Source organism: Fundulus heteroclitus, chromosome 12 (genome assembly GCF_011125445.2).
Source record: "Fundulus heteroclitus isolate FHET01 chromosome 12, MU-UCD_Fhet_4.1, whole genome shotgun sequence".
In the NCBI taxonomy this organism is placed as follows: Eukaryota; Metazoa; Chordata; class Actinopteri; order Cyprinodontiformes; family Fundulidae; genus Fundulus; species Fundulus heteroclitus.
In genome coordinates, this window is record NC_046372.1 from 6059806 (window position 1) to 6083089 (window position 23284).

The following is a 23284-nucleotide window of genomic DNA, read 5'->3' on the forward strand; positions in this document are numbered from 1 at the left end:
AAATTTACCTCGAAGAGTCATTTTTGCTGGGACTACTATTAAAACTGCCGTGAAAAAGAGAGGATTTGAAACCAACTTCATGAAAAAGTGCAGGAGGTAAAAAAAATCCTTAAAGGTTATACTTGGCTGAGATCATCAATGAAAGCAGATAACTAACGTGTCGCTACTAATAATGCTGCTGGAGTTGTTTAGGAAAACGTTTCTTTCTGATGACTTTATTTTTCACTGGGAGTCAGTGGACAGAATCCTAGAAGGGTTAAAGGCAGAGGCAACGTCAAACCCAAAGGCTTGCCAAGCAAAGGTGCTCGGTGCATTTTGAAGTGACGTTGAATATGGGCCGCTGTTTTCTTCTTCTGTCTGTTTGTCAGGTGTGCAAAGTCGAGTCAGATAAAGACCGTCTCAAGCAGCAACATCATCTTCAAAGGCAGCCGGTTCAGATACAGGTGAGACGGAGTACGGCGCTCATCTGCGGGGGCGTGGTGCTGGAGAGCAGTTGGAAAATCTGCGTGATAAAAGAAGCAAAAAGCTCGCATGAAAGGCAGGATTTCTACAGAGTCTTTATCAGTCCACAAAAGTGTGGAATTTGATTTATTTTATTCCGTGTCTGGAAAAGTGAGAAAACTGCTTTACTTTTTACACTTCATACCTTATCTTCATTCCCGTTCAGTTTATCCATAAAGCACCGCCGTCACAAGAAAGAACAGATTAAATTTATATACAGAAATAATGAGATTCATCCGATTATATAGAAGATTTAGATTTACATTCCAGTTTGGTCCTTGTTATAATTCAGTTTTCCTTTTTATGGAAACCCTGCTAAATGAATCAATATTGTCATAGACTTTGTAGAACTCTTTCTTTTCTCTTGAATTTTCTTGTTTAAAAGAGGAAAATATGAATTTTAAATCTTTTTTAGGTGGCATTGTTGGTGTTTTTTTTCTCATACCAGCTCTTTGGTTCTAGTTCAACTCGTTGATCGTTTTGGTTTTGACACGTCTGTGAAGAATCAGCTCTATACAAACGAAATTAATTGAAAATGTAATTCTTGTGTCAGAGGTTGAGCTACCAGATAAATGGAAACTCACTGAATACATAAGAGGCAGTTTCACAGACATTTTGGCCCCTAGACCTTCATAGATCATGTTTTTAAACCTCACCTGTGATTCTGCTTAATTCCCCAAACCACTGTGGCTCAAATTTTTACAAATACCATAAATGTATCAAATATCACAAGCTCCTTTACAGACTCAGTTTTTAGTGTAGAATATTCCGGGTTTGACTGAATAAGCCTATGTGTAATATATTTTTAACAAAGAGCTGCATTGTTCTGATACCAAAAAGTTTCCCTGATTACAATCTTACTTACAGCTCATGATCCTTCATCTGTTGTTTCATCAGCGAGTGAAATAGAGGGCGTTCAGATCAATGGTAGCTATTCATCTGAACAACTGGCAAAGAGAAACACTGAAGAGTAAAATATATGGATGCAACAAGTACATGTGCATCACGCAGAGCTGTAATTTTACCATCAGTCTTCACAACAATACATTAACAGACGCGATGGTGGAGCCCGCTGACCCCCAAATCAAGCTGTAAGAATCCACAGACTCCCTTTGTGCAAAACAATGGAAGCTGTCATGCCTCACGAAATTAGTCATACAAGTTTTTACTACTTTAATGTAGTTTACAGGGAAATTATGTTTAAAAAGACAACAATACCCAGTATGACATTTCAGGCGTATTATTGAAGTGAATTAAAAAGAACACAAGCTTTTAAGAAATGTTTTCCAAGTAAAAATCAGAAAAGTTTGCCATTGATTTTCATTCAAACGAGGTTCTAGTTTGTAAAAGTTACAGCGACAAGACGTTTTAGTTATGCCTCCAGCGTCTTTGCACATATAGAGGCTTGTGCGTTTCATCCATCGTTTGCACAATAATGCAAAACCTCGGCTGCCAGGGGTGTGACTTTGACTGACACGTGCCATTAATTAGTCTGACTGGATGAAGAAAGACACAAAAAGCGCTGATTGGCAATGAGCACAGAGAGCTGCACCCCAAGGAGAATTTTTAACTATCCAATTAGAGACCAGCATGAAGCCCCGTGGAAGCCAGAAGGTTACACAGAGACACACACACTCATTTGCCCAGCATCCCAGGGCATTGACACATTAAAATTAGGAGGCCTACACTAAAAATAAATTCCAGTTTGGTCCAGATGTGACAATTACTTTTTGTTTTGCCAGTTATGATGTCTAAACTATGTTCCTGCAATTTTAAGGGTGGTGGTGCCGCCTATTAACAAACTGACGATGGATTGATATAGCTCTACTTTAAACTTCTCCACAACTGTCTCCCTGACCCTTTCATGATGCTGATGCAAGGTGCTGAATACAAATGCAAAGACGCAACACTTGACACTTGTTTCATTTGTAAAAAAAAAATGGTAGAACTATGTAGTCTATGGCTATGAAGTCACCAATTGTGAATATAATTACTCAAATGAAACATGCCTGTGTAGTTATCCGGGTCATGGCTACAGCAAACAGGCTTAAATCGTAGAGACAACCGGACTTTCGCTCAGTTCTTTCTGACTTAGAAAAAAATAGCAGCGCTGCAACTGCAGGTTGCTGAAGTGTGAGCTACCAGAACTGACAAAGTCTCCTGGATAGGCGTCGAAACGTTTTCATAAATAACTGAACGAAAGTCCGGTTGCCTCCGATTTCCGCCTGTTTGCTGTTCAAATGAAACAATTAAGAATAGCAGTAATATTCTGCAACGTCAGCAAAACTACTGAGAGCATTCCATTTTTATTCACATTGTTTGCAAACTTCTACAACAAACGTAAAAGAGTGCATGCTATATTGATCACAGCATATTTCAAAACCTAAATGTGATTTCAAAATGTACACCTTCATCACTAATATAACTTGCACCAGACACTGAGGAAACCTTCCTGAATCCTAACCTGGCATTTCACACCTCGTTATGCTTTAGGGCTAAAACTAAAACAGTTTCTCATCACCTACTTCTTTACAGGGGAAGTAAATAATAGATGCATCTTAACAAAGAAAAAAAAATACAGTATTTAGGGAAAGGGCAATGGCTGTTAGTAACACCATAAATATGTGTTTCTCCTCCTGTTAGTGGAAGGGTAGCAAAGGAAGTGATCGAGGCCAGCTCCAAGATCCAGAGGGAACCACCAGAGGTTCACAGGTGAGACTCAGACACCTGCGGTTCTTCACAAGACTGCCACGTCGGGCGGCCTCTTGACGACACAGCAGCAGATTCTCACCTTAAATGTGTCTAACAGTTGTTGTTTTTTCTTCAGAGCACAGTTTGGCCAGAGTCGAAGCTTTAACTCCCTGAGCCATAAAAATCTCATCATGAACATGGAGCCTCTGTTACCCGCCCTGCCATCCACCAACGAGTACGAAGAGGCGGCGGCAGACCCCGGTAGGAGGGAACACCACAGCAGCACACTCATGCACCCATGAAACACGCCTCAGAAAAGTCCCACCGGACCCCCCCCCCTTGTGTAAGAGGAAGCTCATGTGCGACTCTCAGCCTGCGAGAGTTAATTGAGCAGCTGATGCTCCCTCCCTCCATCAGCCTCGTCTCCCTGGAGACACCAATTGCACCGCGCTAAAAATACCCCGCCCATGATCTTCCCTGAGGATCCCACCATGCCTCTGAGTGTCTGCATGTCTGACTCTGTGCGTGTGTGTGTGTAGTTTTCACAGAGTCAGATGTCCTCTTTGTCATCCCACAAACACAGCCGCGCTGCAAACATCTGCCGCTGTATCATTAAGGAAAACTCAATCACAACTGCTGCGTTTGGCTCCGAGGAGTCGCTCTGTTCAAACCCCCCCGGGAGAATCTGGGTCTGCAAGGTTTCATTTATTTTTTTAATCTTTTCAGTTTGCGATTCAGGATCGCATCATCCAGTGACGTTAAGTTCAAACATTAGGTTTATTTTATTTTTTCTAACTAAAAAAACTGATGATTAACACTCTTTGTATTGGATTGGAAGATCCATGTATATATGTTTTAAGAATCACTCATGGGTATATAGGGAATAATTCGTTTGTCAGTCTTCTCATGCTTCCAGGTTACCCTTGTATTCTGGTAGTTAGCTCACTGTGTTTCTTTGAAGCTCTTAATTCTGCTCAGTTATTTACACCGCTCTGGATAACCTTTGACACCTGACTTCTGGCTGACTAAAAGCATTCGATCAGATCGAATAATCTAATAATGGGTTGATATCCGAACAGCAGGGGCGTAGCAGTACATGCATTCATCACAAGCCGTTACGGCGCCAAGGTCATGTGATCGCGCGCCCGACACGCTAGCAGGAGGTGTTCGCCACTTCCATTCAGAGGCTGTCATTGTATCAAACACTGTTGTTACGCACAGATCTGTGGATTGCCGGTCCTGTTATGCAGTGAAAAGGATTCACTGCAAAAAGAGAACTAAAAATAAGTAAAAATTTTCTTGAAATGAATGTATTTACCCTTGATTTGAGCAGGTAAATAAGATTATTTGCCAATGGAATGGGTATTTTTACCCCTAAAATAAGATAATTAGACATACTGCACTTGAAATAAGATGATGGAGATGAAATCTTCCTATTTTAAGTGCTAAAATCTTATTCCATTGGCAAATAGTCTTATTTACCTGCTCAAATCAAGGGTAAATACATTCATTTCAAGAAAATTTTACTTATTTTTAGTTCTATTTTTGCAGTGTTGATTCAACTAAAATGAATCTTACAATCTTGTATAAACTCTAGGAAGGTGCATTTTAATTATTTGAGACGAGTTTCTCTTTATGCTGAGAGCCAGATGCAGCATGCCTAGTCAGGAATTTAAAAAAAATGTGTGAATGTATGAAGCAACAAGGAAGGTTAAAATCTATGGAGAAACCTTCCATATATTTTTATGTCCAGTATGCTTACTGGGAAAATAGGCAAAGGTCACATGTTTGCTTTTCGCATCATAGATATAAGGGACATAGAAAACTTTGATGAATTTACATGTTTCAAAGTTAATTCTGAATTGGGGGGGGGGACAATGTGAACAAACTGACCAAATACAGGAATTTTAGTTGACTTCCTAATTTTCTTACATCTACGTTGAAGCAATAAGCTCCTTTATTAAAAGCTGGATGAAAATTTTCAAATGTCAAATTAAAGTGAAGTTACCAGGAGGCTAAAACCTGACTTGTTTTGCACAGCTTGCTACAGTGCCAGATGGGCAGTAAAAAAGAAACAACGCTTTTAACATTTTGCACATGTTTTTTCTCCCCTTTTTGTACATGCCCGTACCAGACCCAAAAAATAATACATAGCTGCGCACTCCCCCTGAACACACATGTATTATATATGTTTACTTTGCAGTCTTTTCTCTAAAATCTCCCGTGGCTTATTTTATGCCTGAAAGAAATGTTGGGCAATCAGAATAAATTATTAGTTGCCATAGTGCTTTAGTCATCTGATCAGCCTCCCATGATTTCCACCGGACTCAACCTTTTCTCAGCCTTAGATTTATGCAGCGCATAAAAGATACCTACAAAACCCTCTGTTTTGGTGTTTCACTTTTTACTTTTTATGCACGTTCATGAGATTTTCTTACCATTTCTTTCCTGGTTTTTATTCACCCCCTCCGGTTTGCCATTGCTTGATTCAATTACCATTACTTGTTGATAGGACAGGAGGGAGAGGCCGGTGTGGAAGAGCTCAGGGTAGGATTACATTAGAGTGGAGACAGACAGGGCGAATGGAAAGCAGAGGGGGGACAACATGAGAGAGGAGCTAAATGATGAGGCAGGATGTGCGTCACAAACTGAGTGACAGGGGAGGATGTGGAAAAAAGCGGCAGCAAATAAATGACGATTAAAAAGACAAGCAGGTAATGTTCTTACAGTAGCTGAGAAGTCTGACGTGACGCAACTAAAAGAGAAAAAGTTGACAAATCCTGCTTCTGTGACTGCTCATTCAGGACCACGCTGCAGCGATAGGAGTAAATTACTCAAATTAGAGTTAGGAAAGAGAAGATAAGTGCAAACATAGAGCTAATGGTGGAGCCTCCTCTTGACAGTTTCAATGCCAGGGATCAGGGAGGATTAGTCCGGACGAGCCATCTCAGGAGACCACTGACACAGACTTATGCTCAGTGGTCTTTAGATGGGAAGTAAAAACATCAAAAAATGGGATAGAGCGAATAAAGGAGTTTATTGTTGAAAGGGATGAGCAGTGTAGGGATGAGTGAAGGTGAAAAGAGTTGGGATGATGGTTGAGGAAATGATGAGGAAGAGTTATGGCTGAGGAACGGGAACGATCAGTAGTATGAGATGAAGGACCATCATTGTGGAGTGTGACCAGGGTGGAAAGAGTTGCTAAGGATGAGGGATTAGGAGTAGAAAACAAATGAACTCTCCTTCATAGTTGGGAGGAATGAGAATAGGAAGGGTTGAGGAATCTTTCCATGTACATCATCGTTAATGATAAAACCTTCTTCTCCCATTCATCCACGTGGTTCAACTACTCTGCTGTCAACCATCTTCCACCACCTTAAATCTATTTCTAACTCCACTGATTTCTTTCTAACTCTCCGTCTACTCCCACACGTCTACCTGCATCCTCCCGTTTATACCTTCACAACAAAATCATGCTGTTTTATCTTCATCCTGTTGAGTCTCCAGTGCCCCTGGGGACAGGATTTACCTCGGTGGCATTAACTCCCACTTGTTTCTCTGTATTTTTCTTGCCTTCTCTTTTCTTGCTCTTGTTCCTCATCATTTGTTTTTGAGGAAAAATAAAATCTAAGTGCCCAAAGCTTTAACACTCCCAACTTGCTTGGTTTGGAATAGTTGGTTAGACTAGTGTGAATTATCCCACTACAGTGGAGGGTAGCGGTGGGGAGTGGGGACTTTTTGTTTTCTCCAGAACATCAAAGCAAACCCATGCAAGTGCCACAGTAGACTGATGTCTATTTATCTTGCAGAAATTTGCTTATTTTGTCACAATTAATGCCATCAATATTGCTTTTAAGAAAGGCATGAACCGCTCAATAATCTTTGTAGTCAGATGTCACTCTAACTAAAAGCAGACCCTGATCTGGCAACATCAGCATTTGCCACCTCCAAAAAACTTGTAACAACGTAACAAAGGGACTGTAATCAGTTCTGATCCCCACCATCAACAAAGACACGGTCAGAAAAATGGACGGCGTACACTAAGGTCTTTACATGTTTCACTCCATCTTTCTGGTGGCGTGAAACAGTAAGAAAGTGATAAAAAGACAAAAATATTTCCAATTATACATATTTGTAAAGTCAGTAGATTACATATGTAAATGATCAAAACCCATTCCAATAATAAAAAGCAGAATCATATTTTTAGTGTTTTGATTGTCTTCAGTTTCTTCAGTTTGAGATTGAAATGTTCCTAACAAGATACATTAACATCTATATTTGACAGACTCCATTTGTTTCCACTTTACAAGCCTAATAGGAATAATTATAATTCCAGGTATAATTCCAATTGTAATAAACCATGTTAGGTTTTGGCTATTATGGCACCCAGAGGTCACAGAATGTTAGCAATAATAGGTCTGATCTGGAGTAAATAGACATTTCTGAACTTTTTGAACACTATTTCTTTGCTACCAGGCAGGTGTTCTCATTGGCCTTGTGGCAGAGGAAATGTTCAGTAACCAACCACCTGGTAAACCCGTAAAAGGCTTTCCTCTGATTGGTTTCCAGCCCTCTTCAGTAGCATCTGATTTGGGGCTTCCCCATCAGCAGCTCAGTTGGGAAACCAGCCATTTATCATTAATCATCCGCTAACTTCAGCTTCTGAGGACAGCAGAAGCTGCTAGAGTTATTTAGGAAAACATGAAGGAAAATGTTAGAAAGGTTATCAGTCCTCCTCAGACAGCTTTGTGTGATCTAAAGAAACTGAGGAGAAAATGTGTAAAAGAATCGACGAAAACGTTCATCTACTTTGCAATGTTCTTCCACAACTGTTTTAATGTAAATTATTAAATAGAAGTACTATTAGATAAAGAAACCCACAGTATACATCCTACAATGTTATTGTAGCCTTTTTTAGGCAGAGTCCAAGCCTTAATTTGCCCCCCCCCCTCCTCCTTTTATTCACACCATGGGTTGTGTTTCAAATTGAGGGTCCATTAAGCTACAGTTTGAGTATCAAGATAAAATTCCACTTAATAATGTTCTACTGCAGCACACGTCGCTTGGTTTCATAAATTTTGCAGCCCTTATCAATAAAACAAGCCACTTTAAGCATTTTCTCACCCATAAACTGTCAAACGCCGACCGTTTGAAGGAGCTGCTGCAAGGACTTTGGGATAAAGTGTCCTCAAGATGGTCTAGGAACACCATCTATATTCAGAGCACTAATCTCAACCATTAGTGGGGGGGGGGGACAGGAAGCTGACCCAAGGTCAGTGCTGCCCTTGTCCTGTTTGTGCAGCTTGTCCCGGTGTCGTTCACCAAAAATCCCCGCACGAGCACACCAACACAAACTTCGTATATACCGGTTAGGTCTGCGGAGGCGTTGTTTTAACGGGACTCAGACTGCTGCGTCGCAGATGGTAAGGACATGGGAGTGATGTGACAAGTCGTCACCTTTAGTTAATCGGGGGGCTCAGGGGGTGTATTTCAGTGAATAATGTTTGCCTTTGCCTTGAGCACAGATGCGCCACAGAGTTCAGTTTATCTCAGGAGGAAAAGAGGGAGATAAAGAGCGACTTGTAGAAAGGAAAAGAAAGTGATCCCTATCCTGGTCGGGGTCGGGCCTGCCCCCTCCGTAATCACGGCTAGATTAGCTGCTTCTCCGCTGCTAGGACCACCTGGTTATATATAGAAACTGCAGCTTTGGGCCTGATCCTCCTCTAATGCCCCCTCCGCTCCACGTTAATATCACTGACATTCACAGGAGGGCCCACTGAGTCCGTGCATGAATGAGGACATGTGTCTGGCAAATGTCTCACGGCGTCTGTCTCTGCGCGTTTGAGCCCAGCAGGCGAGTCAGGGTCTGTGTGTGTGGGGGGGGCTCTCTCACTGCATTCAGCCGGGCCAAAGTTTGCCGTCGGATCGCACCATGGAGCTTCTAGAGCGCAGGAACGGCAGGGATGTTGGAGGGGAATTCCTGCAGAGCAGCTTGGAGCTGAGAGTCAGCGAGCGTCCTAAAGCGGGGGACACCAGGAGGCGTGGAAGTCAGGGGCAGACCGAGGGGCTGATGGTGGACCTGATGCCGGAGGGAGCGCAGGGCGAGGGGATGGAGCAGAGGCAGGCCGGCCACATTGAGGTTTTCGAGGAGCAAGCGGCCTCAGTGGTGGTGGCCGAGGCTGCCAGATGTCAGGTCAAGATCACGACGCGGCGGAGCATCCATCTACGGATAGCTAATCACACGGCGCGAGACGTTTACGTGAGGCTGGTGGGGCACGGCGGACGGATCGCTGGCGCCAGAGCAGGACATCAGAGGAGCTCGCTGGAACAGAGTAAGATCAGTGCAAGAAAAAAAAAAACAAAGGATGAAATGCGGTTAGGGGTATAAAAGGAGCATGTTCTCAGTCTGAAGGTTCCCATAGTGCTCAGGGTTTCTACACAACTGTGGAAAAGTTTGGAAAAGCCCGGAATTCGATTTAAGGATTTTCCAGTTCTAAATAAATATACAAAATAGTTAATAGAATAATATTTGTGTGTTTTATTTCATTCCCAATTCCTTAGTCTAAATGTTGTATCCTTCCTTACATCCCCCCTTCCTTCTTTTTTTGCTTCTCTTTTCTTTTCTTTTTTTTATTTCCTCCCATCTTTATTTCCTTCCTCACTTCCTTCTTTTCTCCTTCCTTTCTTTCTGCTTCCTATCATTTTCCTGGTGTATTTCCTTTCTCCTTTACCTAGTTACCTATTCATTTGGTCTTTTATTCATGTTTTCTTTTCTTCCCTTTTTGCCTCCTTCCTTAGTTCCTGTCTTTTTCCCCTTCTTGCCTCTGCCATTTTTCTCTCCTTTTCATCCTTTCTTTCTTTTTCCAGACCTTACTTCCTACCTTCTTTCCTTTTCTCCTCCCAGTCTTCCTCCCTTTCTTCCCCTTCTGTCATTCTCTCCATCGCTTTATCTTCACTTCATATCTTCTTCCACCGTTAATATTTGAAGCTTCAGGGGTTTCAGTGGAGCGACACAGAAAAGAGTATGCTGTATGCTCAAATATCCTGATTACCTTTGACTTAACTACAAATTAGCTTCCAGTATCTGTAGGCTGCTAAGGTTTATACATTGAGCAGTGAAATCATATTTAACCAGTTCTGTCACAACAACTTAAAATGACAAAGAGATTCCTTGTGAGCGAAAACAAAATAATCTACCAGTTCCCCTCACTGAACCGATTCCAGCATTAGTGGAGCGCTCGTATAACTCTTAGACCACAAAACAATTTCGCTTCAATTACATTTTTGGAAAATAAAGCATTTCAAAAATAATAACTCTTCACATGAATTAGTTGTGAATAATTTTTTTAAAGAACATTGAAGAGAGTAAAGTTAACATTCAATAAGTAAAGGGCAGATTTAGATTTTTTTCTCATTGCACAACAAAGATTAATAGGCCTGTCTACACTTGCATAACTGCTGGAAAACCCTCCACTGTCAGTGTGCTGGTGTGGTGACCACAGAGGAATCTCACACCTCCAAGTGCTGTTCATTTCATCTCAGGAGCGGTTTTCATCAGAGCATGCAGGACAGTAAGCAGACAGGAATGTAAACGGGAGCTGCAAACAGAAGATTTCCCTAAAGATTTTTTGATTTTCTATTGTCATCAATATACTCTGATGAAGTCATTAGCCCTGCGAGTAACCGCTCTACATGCTGTAGATCTGTGGTGACTGACCACAGACAATGAACAATGTGGTTTGACCACACATCATGGACTTTAGTTTGTCCAATTAACATAATACGCATGTCCTTGTATTGTTGGTAGGAAAGCAGGGCATCCAGGAAAAAAAAACATGTATATAGGACTTCACTTAAAATGAGCACAGGACGGCAGACGCTGTGATTTGAATCAGTAACCTTTCAGACCTTTGTCAATTAAAAATGAGTGAAACATTATAGAGTATGAGCTCATAGACATGAAAAATAAGAATGTGAGCAAACGCTAATGCACCAAATGGTGTGATGTTGTTAAACTCTATTAAGGTTCATCAATCAACCAGTCACACAATCTAGCAAATCGGTTGGTTTCATAGCCGTTCTCAGCTTGAAGTACGAGTTCTTCACCTTTGGATGGAACACAGTTTATTAGGAATATATTCATTTTATTAAAAAGCAATACATCCAGCACTTGGATGAATAAATATAAGAAAAGTCTATGATAATTGGCAATTAGCATGATAAGGAGTACAGCAGTATAAATAATGATGCTGAGAGATTTATTCCACTAAGGAGACTCATAACAAATCTACAGAACAAAGATACTGATACTAATCTGTGAGAGGAAAGACAAAGGGGAGGATGAACCTATTTGACCCATCAGTTTTCAGCACCAGAACCACCACTAAAGAAAGCACTGAGCTCCTTACTGTGGTCTGAAATCAGGCTTGAAGCGAACAATGACCATTAGAGCTGGACTGAGAGCCAAGACTTAGGACTGAACTTTTGGACTTTGGGAAAGTCACTCTCTGTAATTGGCAGCTGTTGGTTCTGGCCCAGGTTGTTGGAGGTATTGGTTGCTCTACAGTTTATATCGGAAACCGGGTTGAACAAAAAAGAAAATGGCCTCAAAGGAAGTTACCAAGTGTTGCTGGACACCTGTCCGAGGTGTATGGAGTCAAATCTGTCACAGATTGACATGAAATTTGACAAATGCTGCATACAATGCAGACACAAAACATTCACCGCACCCAGATCTGTAACAATGAACTCACTGACCCATACTGGACTCAACTCTTCTATAAGCAACTTGTGCTTCCTGAAAAGGAGTGGCCATGAGGGTTTAACCAACCAATCAGAGGCAGATCGGTTGCTCAGCCAATCAGATTCAGACTTTAGGTTATCTGAGAGCCATATCAGGACAGCCGATGATAAATTGGATTGTTTGCCTAGAAGAAGCCAAAGTATGTCAACAAACTTTCCCTTCAGACATAGTAAGTTGTGACTGAGGATGTTTTCACATTAATATTTTTATCTGATTTGTGAGTCAGTCCATTGAATAAAAAGACAACTTCATAATGAAGGTGTTGTGTAATTCATGAATCATTTAGGATTAATTATCATTTCTGTGTTTCTAAATTGGTAAAACAAGTTAATTACTTCAAGTCAGCCTTGGAAATATATGCCAATAAGAAACTTATTTTGAGCATTACTAAGGTCAAGGTCATAGAAAGGTTTCTTGTGATTACTAGATCACAAGAGGTGATTACCTCGATGAAATAAGAGGTTATTCTGGCGAGATACAAATGTCCATAAACATCACATTGTGCATCAGTAGTTCTGGAAGATAATACAGAAGCAAAATATTTTTACTTCAGATCCTGACACCCATATGGGCCAAAACTTGGAATTTGAGTCACTCAGACCGTTTCCATATTCCCAGGCTTTAAGCTTTGCACACATTCACTTTTTTTTCTGACTCTCCTTCTGTGGTAATTGTCTGTCACCACTTGCTCTTCATCCGTCAGCACAAGCCGTGATCTTGCACAGATGTGTGTTTCATCACAAAACAGCAAGACATGCTCTGGAGTTGGAAGTTCTTCCCTACCTGAGTCTTATTTCTCAAGACATTTCCCCCCCCCCCCCCTCCCCCCCCAGCTCTGCTGCAGGAACAGCTGGCTTTATTTTTAACACACGCATCACTTATTTAGATAGATTGTATTTAGATTCATTATTTAGATTCATTCACTCATCATTGAGTCAACACCTCGGAGTTCAGTAAATCCACACACAGCTGCTCTCCTGTCAGACCTTAACACGTCATCAAGGAGATTTACTTTGACACGAGCCTCTAGTTGGAAGAGACAGAAGCACAAACAGCATCACAAAGTTGGTTGCGGCCAGTGCGCGGTTAAATTCCCCCCGCTGGCTTCTGCAGGCCATACAGAACATCCTACAGCTGCGACGTGTACTTTGATCCGAGCAGGCGGGAGCTCTGGTATATCCGTCATCCCGTATCAACAAGTTACATAACTGACCTCTTTTTTTTTTTTTTTTTTTTTACACTTAAATCAAATTTGGTTGCCTCACTTTTATTTAGGGAAGATGTATTTCATTTTAAGCTTGACCTGTTCTGTCCTTAAGTGGTGTTGGAGCGCCACCATGTGGTTAACGTGTTGAACTAGAGCACAAGCTTTGCAGCTGAAGTCGGCGTTGGCAACCTTCTCTTATGAAACAGAACAGACATGAAGAAACCACTAAGGTTTTTGGATTAACACTTCGTCTCATACTGGGTTAGTCAGGTGGAAAATGGATGATGTTTTTGTTTGTTTGTTTGTTTTATCCAGTAAGAAATGAACTCCTCAGTGTGATAACACTTTGTCTCCGTCTGTTTGAAATCACATTTATCTTCCCCGAATGATAAATTAAGCCTTTTTTTTTCTGCAAATTTCCTTCGCCAGGTGTTGTGGCCGTGAAAGACCCCGTTTCGCTGTCTCCTCTCGAACCCTCTGCAGCTGCCGCAGACACAGAACGGCCGAGTGCTGAGAGAGGAAACTCCTCTTTGATCAATGACCTGCAGCCTCACTGTGTTTCCCTGGAAACCTCAAATCTGCCGCCCCAAGCACCCAAAGCTGAAGACGGACTGGAGGAAGATGACGAGGGCAGCGATGCCCTCACCATATCTGAACTTGCATACAGGTCTACAATGAACCCTTTAGAGTTGCATAAATATAGTTTGTAGTTTTAATATGGAAAATGTGATGTTTAATAACTTGGTTTTGAGCAACCAGCAGGTAAAAAAGAATATTATTTGAATAACTTCAAGCGTTAACAGAGGACATAACCATCGTTGCATCTCACTGCCTGATATTAAATCAGACTGAACTTATCAGGGTTTATGTCTATTAGCATTATCAGATTTATTTCTATTTTCTGAATACAACAATATTGAGAGATAGTGTCAATGCTTTTTCAACTTTATTCAAGTTAAGACGTCTACACATTTCCTTGATGTTTGATAGACTCGCCCTTTAACCTGTATGATTGGTGTCCTTTCACAAGCTTCTCATAATAGTTTGTGGGATTTTTGGCTCTTTCTTCCTGCAGAACCGGGTTTACTGAGTCAGGTTGTACGCCACCTTGAAAACACATTCAGAAGTTTGCCCACAAATTTTCTTTGATATTGAGATCACAAGTTAAACCACTCATCTGGTGGCAGGCTTTGGGTCACTGTAATTGGAAAACTCATTTTAGCCCAGGCTTTAACTTCATCACTGTTGTTTTGAGATGTTGCTTCAATATGTCCACGTACAATTCCTCCTTATGAGGTCATCTGTTTTGTGAAGTGCAGCAGTCCCTTCTGCAGAAAAACATTCCCACATCATGATGCTGCCAACCCCATGCTGCACTGTTGGGATGGTTTTCACCGGATTGGAAACTTTCTGCTTTGATAGCAAAATAATTTAATTTTAGCATTCTCACACTGCAGGAAATGTCTTCAAAAAGAAAGGATTTTGTCAGAGTGCCTTTGCAAACTAATCGTTTGCTTTATGTGCTGTCTTTGAGCCCAAACTCGTGTTACCACAGGACCTATTGCTGGATAATGACACACACACAGCCACAGTGTTTGCAGATTTGCAGGCTCTTTGGCTTTTGTCCTTTAATTGAGGCACACATTTCAGACTGAAACACATCCATCTTTGGGACAACTAAACAGTACAACGGATGTACCTTTCGGCATCTGTAAAATGGTACGCAAGAATGAAGCAGGCTTGTGGAGGTCCATGATTCTCTTCCTGTTATCTTGGCCTATTCAATTTTATTTCCCCTGTTATCACGCAAGGAGGTGGTGTGTCTCAGATGTTTCCTTAAAACACAGCCACAACCGTGCCTAGGTTTAACTCCAATGTGGTTAAATTAACCTCTCAGTAACTTACAGAGCTATGGTATCATGATATGGGCCATCCAACATTTTTAAAATGTGTAATAATTTTACTCTATGTAAAGTTCTAAATTTGAAGAACATTAAAAGTATCCTCCAATTATTCTGGTATTTGTCAAAAGATAAATGACTTGGGGTAATCTTAAAACCAGAATCCTTTAGTCTTAATGTCAAACATATATTTTTTTGTTCTCATTTTGACATTTAGCAAACATATATAATTATGATAATCTTAACTTACATTATAGTCTGATTTAGTGTCACACAATGAGCAAAGATGGTTATGAATCTTTTTACGCATTGTATGTAGTTAAATTGTGTTTCAACTGTGCATCATACCATCAAAAGTACTGATAAACTCACCTGTGCACACATGTGGACATCTTAATCCTAGATGCTTCCTTACCTGATTGCATTTTGCTGTATGATCTGTTTTTCGTACGACGTCTACTGACATTTTGTCTCCCCTCTGCAGCCCCTGCGTCAGCATGCTCCCCACCCCGGTGGAGGACAGTCAGGGAGGGGTCAACCAGCTCTTCTCACCCATCCAGAGTCCCGCAAGGTTGCTGCGGGAGCTCCATGCCGACCCCGACATCCAGGCCCAGTTGGAGGCCGAGAGGGAGCGAGACCGCGCGTACGAGCGCGCTCGCCTGGCCGCCAGAAGCGGAATGAGCGGGGTCCTGGCCAGTAGCCTGCGCCTGCTTTCGTCCAATGAGAGAGTCAACACCTGGGTGCTGGGCATAGCCAGGTTCATCGCCGTGCTCATGGGCGTCCTACTCATCACTGTGCCCACACTGCTGCTGCTGCTGGAGTCGGACATCGACGTGTCGTTCCTCCACGAGATCCGTCAGACGCCGGAGTTTGAGCAGTTCCACTACGAGTATTACTGCCCGCTCCGACGCTGGATTCTGTGCAAGATCAGCATGGCCATGGAGAACCTGTGGTCTGACTGAGGAGGACGAAGGAACGGAGGGGGAAAAAAGGGATGAATGAAGGAAAAAGAAAGCTGGGCCCAAATGTCTGTCTAAACATGTGATTTAATCTGATACGTCTTAAAAAGCCTGGATGGAAAAGATTCAAACTATCAATGAGGTAACGTGAAATCGCTTGTTCAGCAATGAGTGTGTGTTAAACAACATGGAAACAAGTCTATTTCTTTCACCTCAGTGATAGAATGATTTACCTTAGTAAAGCTGAGACTACAGAGAGAAATCCTTCTCTATCATGAATTTGAATCACTTGGTAAGACTGACATTTCTGGCAAAAAAATTACCTGAGAATAAACAAAGGGAAGCTATGGAGGAAAGGAAAATGAATAATAATTGGTTTTATTGGTTTTACTTCACATTTTAAAGGCCTTTCCACTCCTGATGCTGACAAGTTGAGGCAGAGACTTCACAAACGGTTCTGATTGGTGTTCGTCCTTTGAACCAGATCGCCTGATTGGTTATAAAGTCTGTCAGTCATGACGGAGTGGGTGGGGACTGAAAGAGGGGAAAACAATTATTTACCAGTAAACACAATAAAAGCAACAGTCTGAGCAACAGGTTTAAACAAAATACCTTCACAAAGATATAGAAAATTGCTATCATTATGAAATAAGTTGTTTTTAAAGTTTTGTACATTTTTATGTGATTCAAATCTTTCAGGAATTTTTCAGTCAGAAGATCAACTTTGAGCTTATTTTCAGATTAAGAGTTTACAAAAGATTACTAGAAAAAAAAAAAGCTAATTTGCTGCAAGTTTATCAGAATGATGGGTGTTGAGAAACTATTTTTTTAAGACTACCATCAACACATGTTGTCTCTGTGGTAGTGCCCTGGTTTTACTCCAGCAAACGTTAGAGCACAAAACCTTCAGCTTCAGCTTTTTCAGATTATTTGATGTCATTTATGAAGGAACAGAAAAAAAGCCGGACAGAAAAACAAAGCAGTTTGTGATATTTGGATTTCTTTCGTGAAATCTTTAAGTGTTTCGTGAACTAAATGTTAACTCGTCGGTTAGGTTTCATCTTTCAACATGATAGACCTTTAGAAAAATGGAGCAAAAAGAAGCCCGAAGGGGGAAAAAAAGGAAAGAGTGTGAAGTAAATAATGAAACTCAGATTGGTTACTTGAGGATTTGTGATGTGTTAACTTTTGAAGAAGCTTTGTGTATGTGTTAGTGGAAAGTAAAGAAGCAGAGTGTTGGAAAAATAATTAATCATTCGACTCTAATTACTCAACCAATAGATGAAACATGACTGGATGAGCGAGGCTTTAGATTGGCTTGGTCGAACGGTTCTCATACTATTATCTTGACAAACTGTTAAAGCTGTTGTGCCACAGGGTCTCTGGGTCGAATCACCTCTTCGCCACATTGCTGTCGCCTGTGAACGATTCATTTCACACCTACAGCTAAAACCAGATATTTACATACCCTGTATCAAAAGATACATATTGTTTTTCTCTGTTTATCTGACATTGAACCAGACTACACATTTCCTACCTCAGTTATCAATGTTGTTTCTATTTGCTAAATGCCAAAATAATGACAGGGAATTAGTGTTAAAATATTAATTAATACAGTCAGATTTGATAAAACCTAGATGATGATGTCAATGGCTTTGAAAGCTTCAGATAGGCCACAACAAAGACATTAGTGGAGATATTTTAAAGGAATGTTAAGTAATAATGACACCTAGTGGTTGAAATCGGAACAACATATACAATGTCTTTCACGGACAACTGCCATTTACGCAATTGTCCATTGTTGCACTGAATTTTTACTTACAGGGAACTTACTTTACAGGGAACCCTGGGAACTCTCATATGATTGGCTCAGCAACCAGGAAGTAAACACGGGCTACACTCTGAACAGAAGTAGTTCCGGACCGTACGTCTAGGTTCGAAAGGACAAACTTGACTAAGACATTGTTGATGGAGACGACCGATTGTTTATAGGGAATGTTATTTACATCCCTGGTGACAAATAAGAATGATTTAGGTTGATTTTACAGTAAATATCTTACTTATTGTTCCTTTAAGGAAACACCTCAAACACACTGCTTCCTTGCATGATAACATGGTGAAAAAAAAAATAAAGCAAGATATAGGAAGAGATTTGTTGACGTCCACAGCTCTTACTTCTTCTTGGGTACGGTTTCCAGATACCTGGCAGCATTGCGTTCATCTGTTTAAACAGTTAAATTCAAGTATAAACAGCATAGGACTATCCAGCCAAAAGCATGTTTTTTTTTTTCTTTCAAGCTCTGAGTATAAATCAGACAAAACGTTTCCTGTTTCAGATCATTTACAGTTAACTAAATTGTTTCCAGATTTTTCTATGGGACCAACATCCGAGCTGTTTGTTGGACACTCCAAACTGTGGACTTTGTTGTCCTTGAGCCATTTAGGAAATGATGTGACGGTGTGACGTTTTGAAGTACCATTTGTCCTCATGCTTTTTGGCTCATGTCTTGAGATGTTACATCAATATTTCTATGCATTCTATGCATCAGTCTCTGAAGCAGCAAAACAAATCCATAACATGATTCTGCCCCCACCATACTACCAAGTTTGGATGTTGTTCTGAGGCTTGCACATTTTGCTGTTTTTCCTTCCTGGTGTAGTGTTGGTCATTAATAGTCAAAATATCAATTTTAGTTTCAACGGAGCATAGAACATGTCTTTATATATTAATATTTTTGTTCTTGAGTGCATTTTAAAACTTTAACCTGGCTTTTTATGATGCTTTTGGAGTAATGGCTTCTTCCTCACTGATTGGCCATTTAGCCCATGTCTGTACAGGACTCATTTCACTGTGGATAATGACACTCCTACCAGCTTCAGGCAACATCCGTTCTCGGATTCTTATACACGTTTTGCACCAAAACACGTTAATCTTTGGCACCATTCAGGAACCTGTCTCCTTCCTGAATTCATTCATTCATGTGCATTTATTTATTTGGACAGATGAATGTAAGCACCTTTAGGCATGTGGAACTCATATCCAAGGATAAACCATATTGTGGAGAGAAAACAATTCTCTTCTTTTTATTTTGGATGATCTTACTGATTTTCTCCACAATGTCACACAAGGAAGCAGTGTCTCAGAAGACGTGCCCCAGCTGTGCCTCTAATTTACTCAATTATCAGGAATTTACTTATCAGAAGCTCACAAAGCCATTACACCTTTCCAAAAAAATTTAAAGGTAGAGAAATCTTAGTGTACAAACTTCTTAATTTAAAAGCTAATAAAAAACAACACACTTTTTATTCTCGTATTTATCCATACTTAGGTTGAACTATAGTTGTTGCGATCCTAACTAACCTTAAACAGGAAAGTTTAGTAATTTAATGTCAGATAATGAGAAAAAAATGTCATGTAATTTTATACAGTGAATTTAAATATACAGTATGTTTTCAACTGTCTGGGCCTAGACCATCATTGTAATATTTACATTATCTCTGTAGGTCTGTATTTCCATGAAATATGGTAATACAGACTATTGAGAATGCTCATATCTCATTATTTTAAGTATTAGTTTTTCTGGTTTTTATATATTTTGGTTGTTATCTCCGTTTAGGCCAGTAAAGTCTTATGAAATATGGTTATGACCCCTGTTCTAACCAGAAGAACTCTGTTAACTTTGCTGGTAGAAATTATTTATTTCTACCAGTAAAGGACTAAGCCTCTCAATAAATCCCAAACGTAAGCCGGTACTCTATTTTCGATACTTAAACTGCTTGAAAATAATGTCTTGGCCCTTTTATGTAAATTTTCCCAAAAATCTACATCATCAGTCAGTCATTTGACAATAACTGTCAAGTTCACTGTTCAAGGCAGGCTAGAGACTTGTTAGATTATGACTTTAGCTACTGCAGACTCACTATTAGAAAATTTGTGGATTTTCAAATGTAACGCTAGTTGCCAGTAAACTTAACTAAAAGTTAAAAAAAGAAAAGGAATATTCTTAGTTTGAGGGTGATAACAGCTGTTTTCCTTAGTTTTGGCCACAGACGATTCTTTCCCAACCTGAAGTAAACAAGCTGTGTCATTCACTGACAACACCAAGCAGCTTGCATATCCACGTGTGAAATGTCTGACAGCTCATAATTCCTACTACACTTGTTTGGCTTCTGTCGTGGGTCTAGTCCAATCGACTGAATTTTTCTGTTTCATCCGAAGAAACACCCTGTCTTACTTTAACAGCACTTTTTTAAAACTCGCTTTCTTCAATAATCCCGCATGCGTCGGCGGCATGGTTACACTTGCTGTTTGCTCTCCAAGATGGCAGCAGGGTAGTTTTTTTTGCAAACACTCTAGGTTTAGCAAATCACAATTTCTTTGCCAGCTTGTGACTTGGATGCACTCATCCTCTGAGCTCTGTGACACGTCAAGTGCAGCATAACACCCAAACTAACAGATGAACCCGTACCACAGTGTGAGAACCTTAAGACTGGTCCAATCATCAAAGCAATTGACTGCCGTAAAGAATAGTGGTAAATCACTAATTTGAACGTTTGTATTTGTTTTTGGGATGATCTGCAGAAAGACCTGACTACGTATGCATTGCTGTTGTTCTGGTTAACTAAATAAAATTTAAAAAAAATTTAAAAAATAAAACAACTGGACTTCTATTCTGAAGGTGAAGAAGTTGAGAACCTTCGAATTGAGAAAGCTTCCTGGATGGGAAGTGCCACATCTTCAGCTTCAGAATAGAAGTCCAGAATCTTCACCAACATGTTCTGGTTAAAGTGGTAAAAGGATTTAAAGAGGCCATTTCTTTTTAAAAAGTATTTAAGGAACTTGCTGCAGTGTAGCATCTTAGTCTGTGTCATTCAGTTCTTTAGTTTGTGAATCGTTAAAGTGATGCAAAGCAAGAAAGTCTGGAATAACTTCATCCCTGTCTTTTAAAAAAACACACAACCATCAGTGAATTATCCACAGGTAATGGTTACGAAAGAGATACAATGGAGAACACGGACGACCTCGGATACACAAAAAAAAAAAAATGTAGCTTACTCTCAGGAAAGCCCAGCTGTTTATATAACATGAAAACAGATGTCAGGCAAGGAAAACATTAACATGCAGCATTACAATCACACTATACATAGCAGTTTATGTGGAACCAATACAGCTACAGACTGTCTGCCTAATTTAATCAGCTGTGTGTGCATCCGTGTCCTTCTGATAAGAACGGTTTGATCATCATAGATGAAACATTGTGTCTTTTCCTAACTAATGTAATGCTGAATCATTTACCTTACATGACTCACTTTCATATAGTCTATGAGGCTTACAGCGCAGAATTTACCATCAAATCCCTCTTTATCCTCTTCTATCAGATGTCTCATGAGTAGCTCTATTGTTCTGTGACTTTATACACTTTATGCATTTGCAAGCTTTTATGCATAGAAAATATGCAGTAATAAAAAGAAACATGTATTTGAGACAAAGCATTTATTTTCCTACTACAGCACATGCACTGACTTTCATAGCTGAAACCAAGCAAAGGGCCAGAGTGCTACGACGACGTTCGCTTCAAGCGTCGCAGATCTGAGTTCAGCTTTGCTTCACTGTGGAGGATGAACCCGACCCATAATGCACTGACCCTGTAAAAAAAAATAAAAATCCTTATCCCATGACAGACATAGAAATGTCATCTTGTCTTTACTCCTCAATGTAAGGACAGGCATGAAAAAGGCGTGTGAAACTTTGCAGAAGTAAAAAAAAAAAAGAAAAAGTCTATGTAAAAACAACATTTACACATGTATACATTTATAAAGGGGTAGTTTGTCACCGGTTTTTCGTTCTTGATTGCTGTGCTGCATCCACTTGGGAATAGTTCACCTGGCTCCATGAGCTCTCAATGCAGACTGCATGCCCTCATCTGTAAATATTGTGTTTATAGTTGTGATTTAAATTTAAAAAAAAAGAAGAAAAAAAAAAGAACAGGCACACTGCAGGCAAAGATTCTCCTCCCTTCTTCCCTGTGTACGTCTTTGTGTAAAGCTATGTAGAGGCTTGGCTGTCTCATCCCTATTAGATTGATGCATGTTATCCGTGTTTTTATCAGCTGAGAGAAGAACAAAAGACACTCATCCCAGATACTCGCGAAAAGGTTTATTTTCATTCAAAGTTAGGCTTTAATTTCAATTATCTACTTAACATTGGTTACATGTTGTTTGCTGTGCTAACTCTGTAAGACTTTCCTTTCAGTCGAAACATTCAAGTGATTTCAAAAGTTTGGGCATTTAAATCTATGGCTCTAAAAGCCGTAAAAGACGTCACCCCTGCTGCGCTGTGTTTGTAACCCATCAAAGCTAAGCGTCAGCACAAGCTTTGGTCCCAACCGAATGCTCGCATGTCAGCTGCCACGCAGTGGATTCATATGGTTTCAGTTTAGGGAAACATACATTTAACAGAATTTCAGTCACTGTCAACCAACCAGGGAGGATGCAGATAGGTTCAGTTTGTAAAAGCAAATGTAAAAACGTTTAACCACTGCAAACGGCAAAGAGGGTCTGTTGGTTCTGAGACGACAAATTCATCACAGCCTGATATGACACAGAGAATTGATCAATTTGAGCTTTTAGCTCCTGTTTGGAGCTAATTAGCCTCCCATGTTTGATAAGCAGTATGGTAGTAGTTTGACTGAGAGTACAGCTGATAATGGTTGTGATCAAACTGTGATTAGCATCCTGATAATACAGTAATTCACAAAAAGATATGCCATGTCAGATTGCCAAGATTATCCCTTAATCTTAATTACAATTGGCTATTCTGTCATCAAAGATAAAATTTGGCAAAAAGAGAAAAAAAACATAATTACTGGAATTTTTATGGCTTGAAAATAACTGTTTTTAGCAAATGTATTTGAGATTTTAAAACTCAGGTCTTAAATATGCAAAAATGCTGGATCTTAAGTAAAGGGTTGGGGGGTGTTTATTTATTCGGTGTTTTATGGGCATGTACAGTAGCAGATTATCTTGCACGGTTCCTGTGGTGTTTATTTTTTTCTCAATTGTCAAGCAAACTGATTGTTTTCTGGTATATTTGGTTTCGGTCAGAAGTATACATACAGTGATCCTTCGCATAGTCATAATGATTTTAGGGTTTTATTTGAATGCTTATTTGTGTGTGTGTGTGTGTGTGTGTGTGTGTGTGTGTGTGTGTGTGTGTGTGTGT

The 23284-nt window shown here is 40.2% G+C and overlaps 1 protein-coding gene across 1 annotated transcript in view; it reads left to right on the forward strand.

Moving 5' to 3' along the window:
* The window catches only part of frmd3 (FERM domain containing 3), a 71204-nt gene extending 49463 nt beyond the window's left edge, over positions 1 to 21741 (forward strand). The window contains exons 12-16 of the mRNA XM_036143827.1: positions 369 to 443; positions 3145 to 3213; positions 3329 to 3453; positions 13632 to 13869; positions 15588 to 21741. Coding sequence (XP_035999720.1) covers positions 369 to 443; positions 3145 to 3213; positions 3329 to 3453; positions 13632 to 13869; positions 15588 to 16065 — 985 coding nt within the window. The 3' untranslated portion in view covers positions 16066 to 21741. The remainder of the gene's footprint in view (positions 1 to 368; positions 444 to 3144; positions 3214 to 3328; positions 3454 to 13631; positions 13870 to 15587) is intronic.
* The last annotated feature ends 1543 nt before the right edge of the window (positions 21742 to 23284 follow it).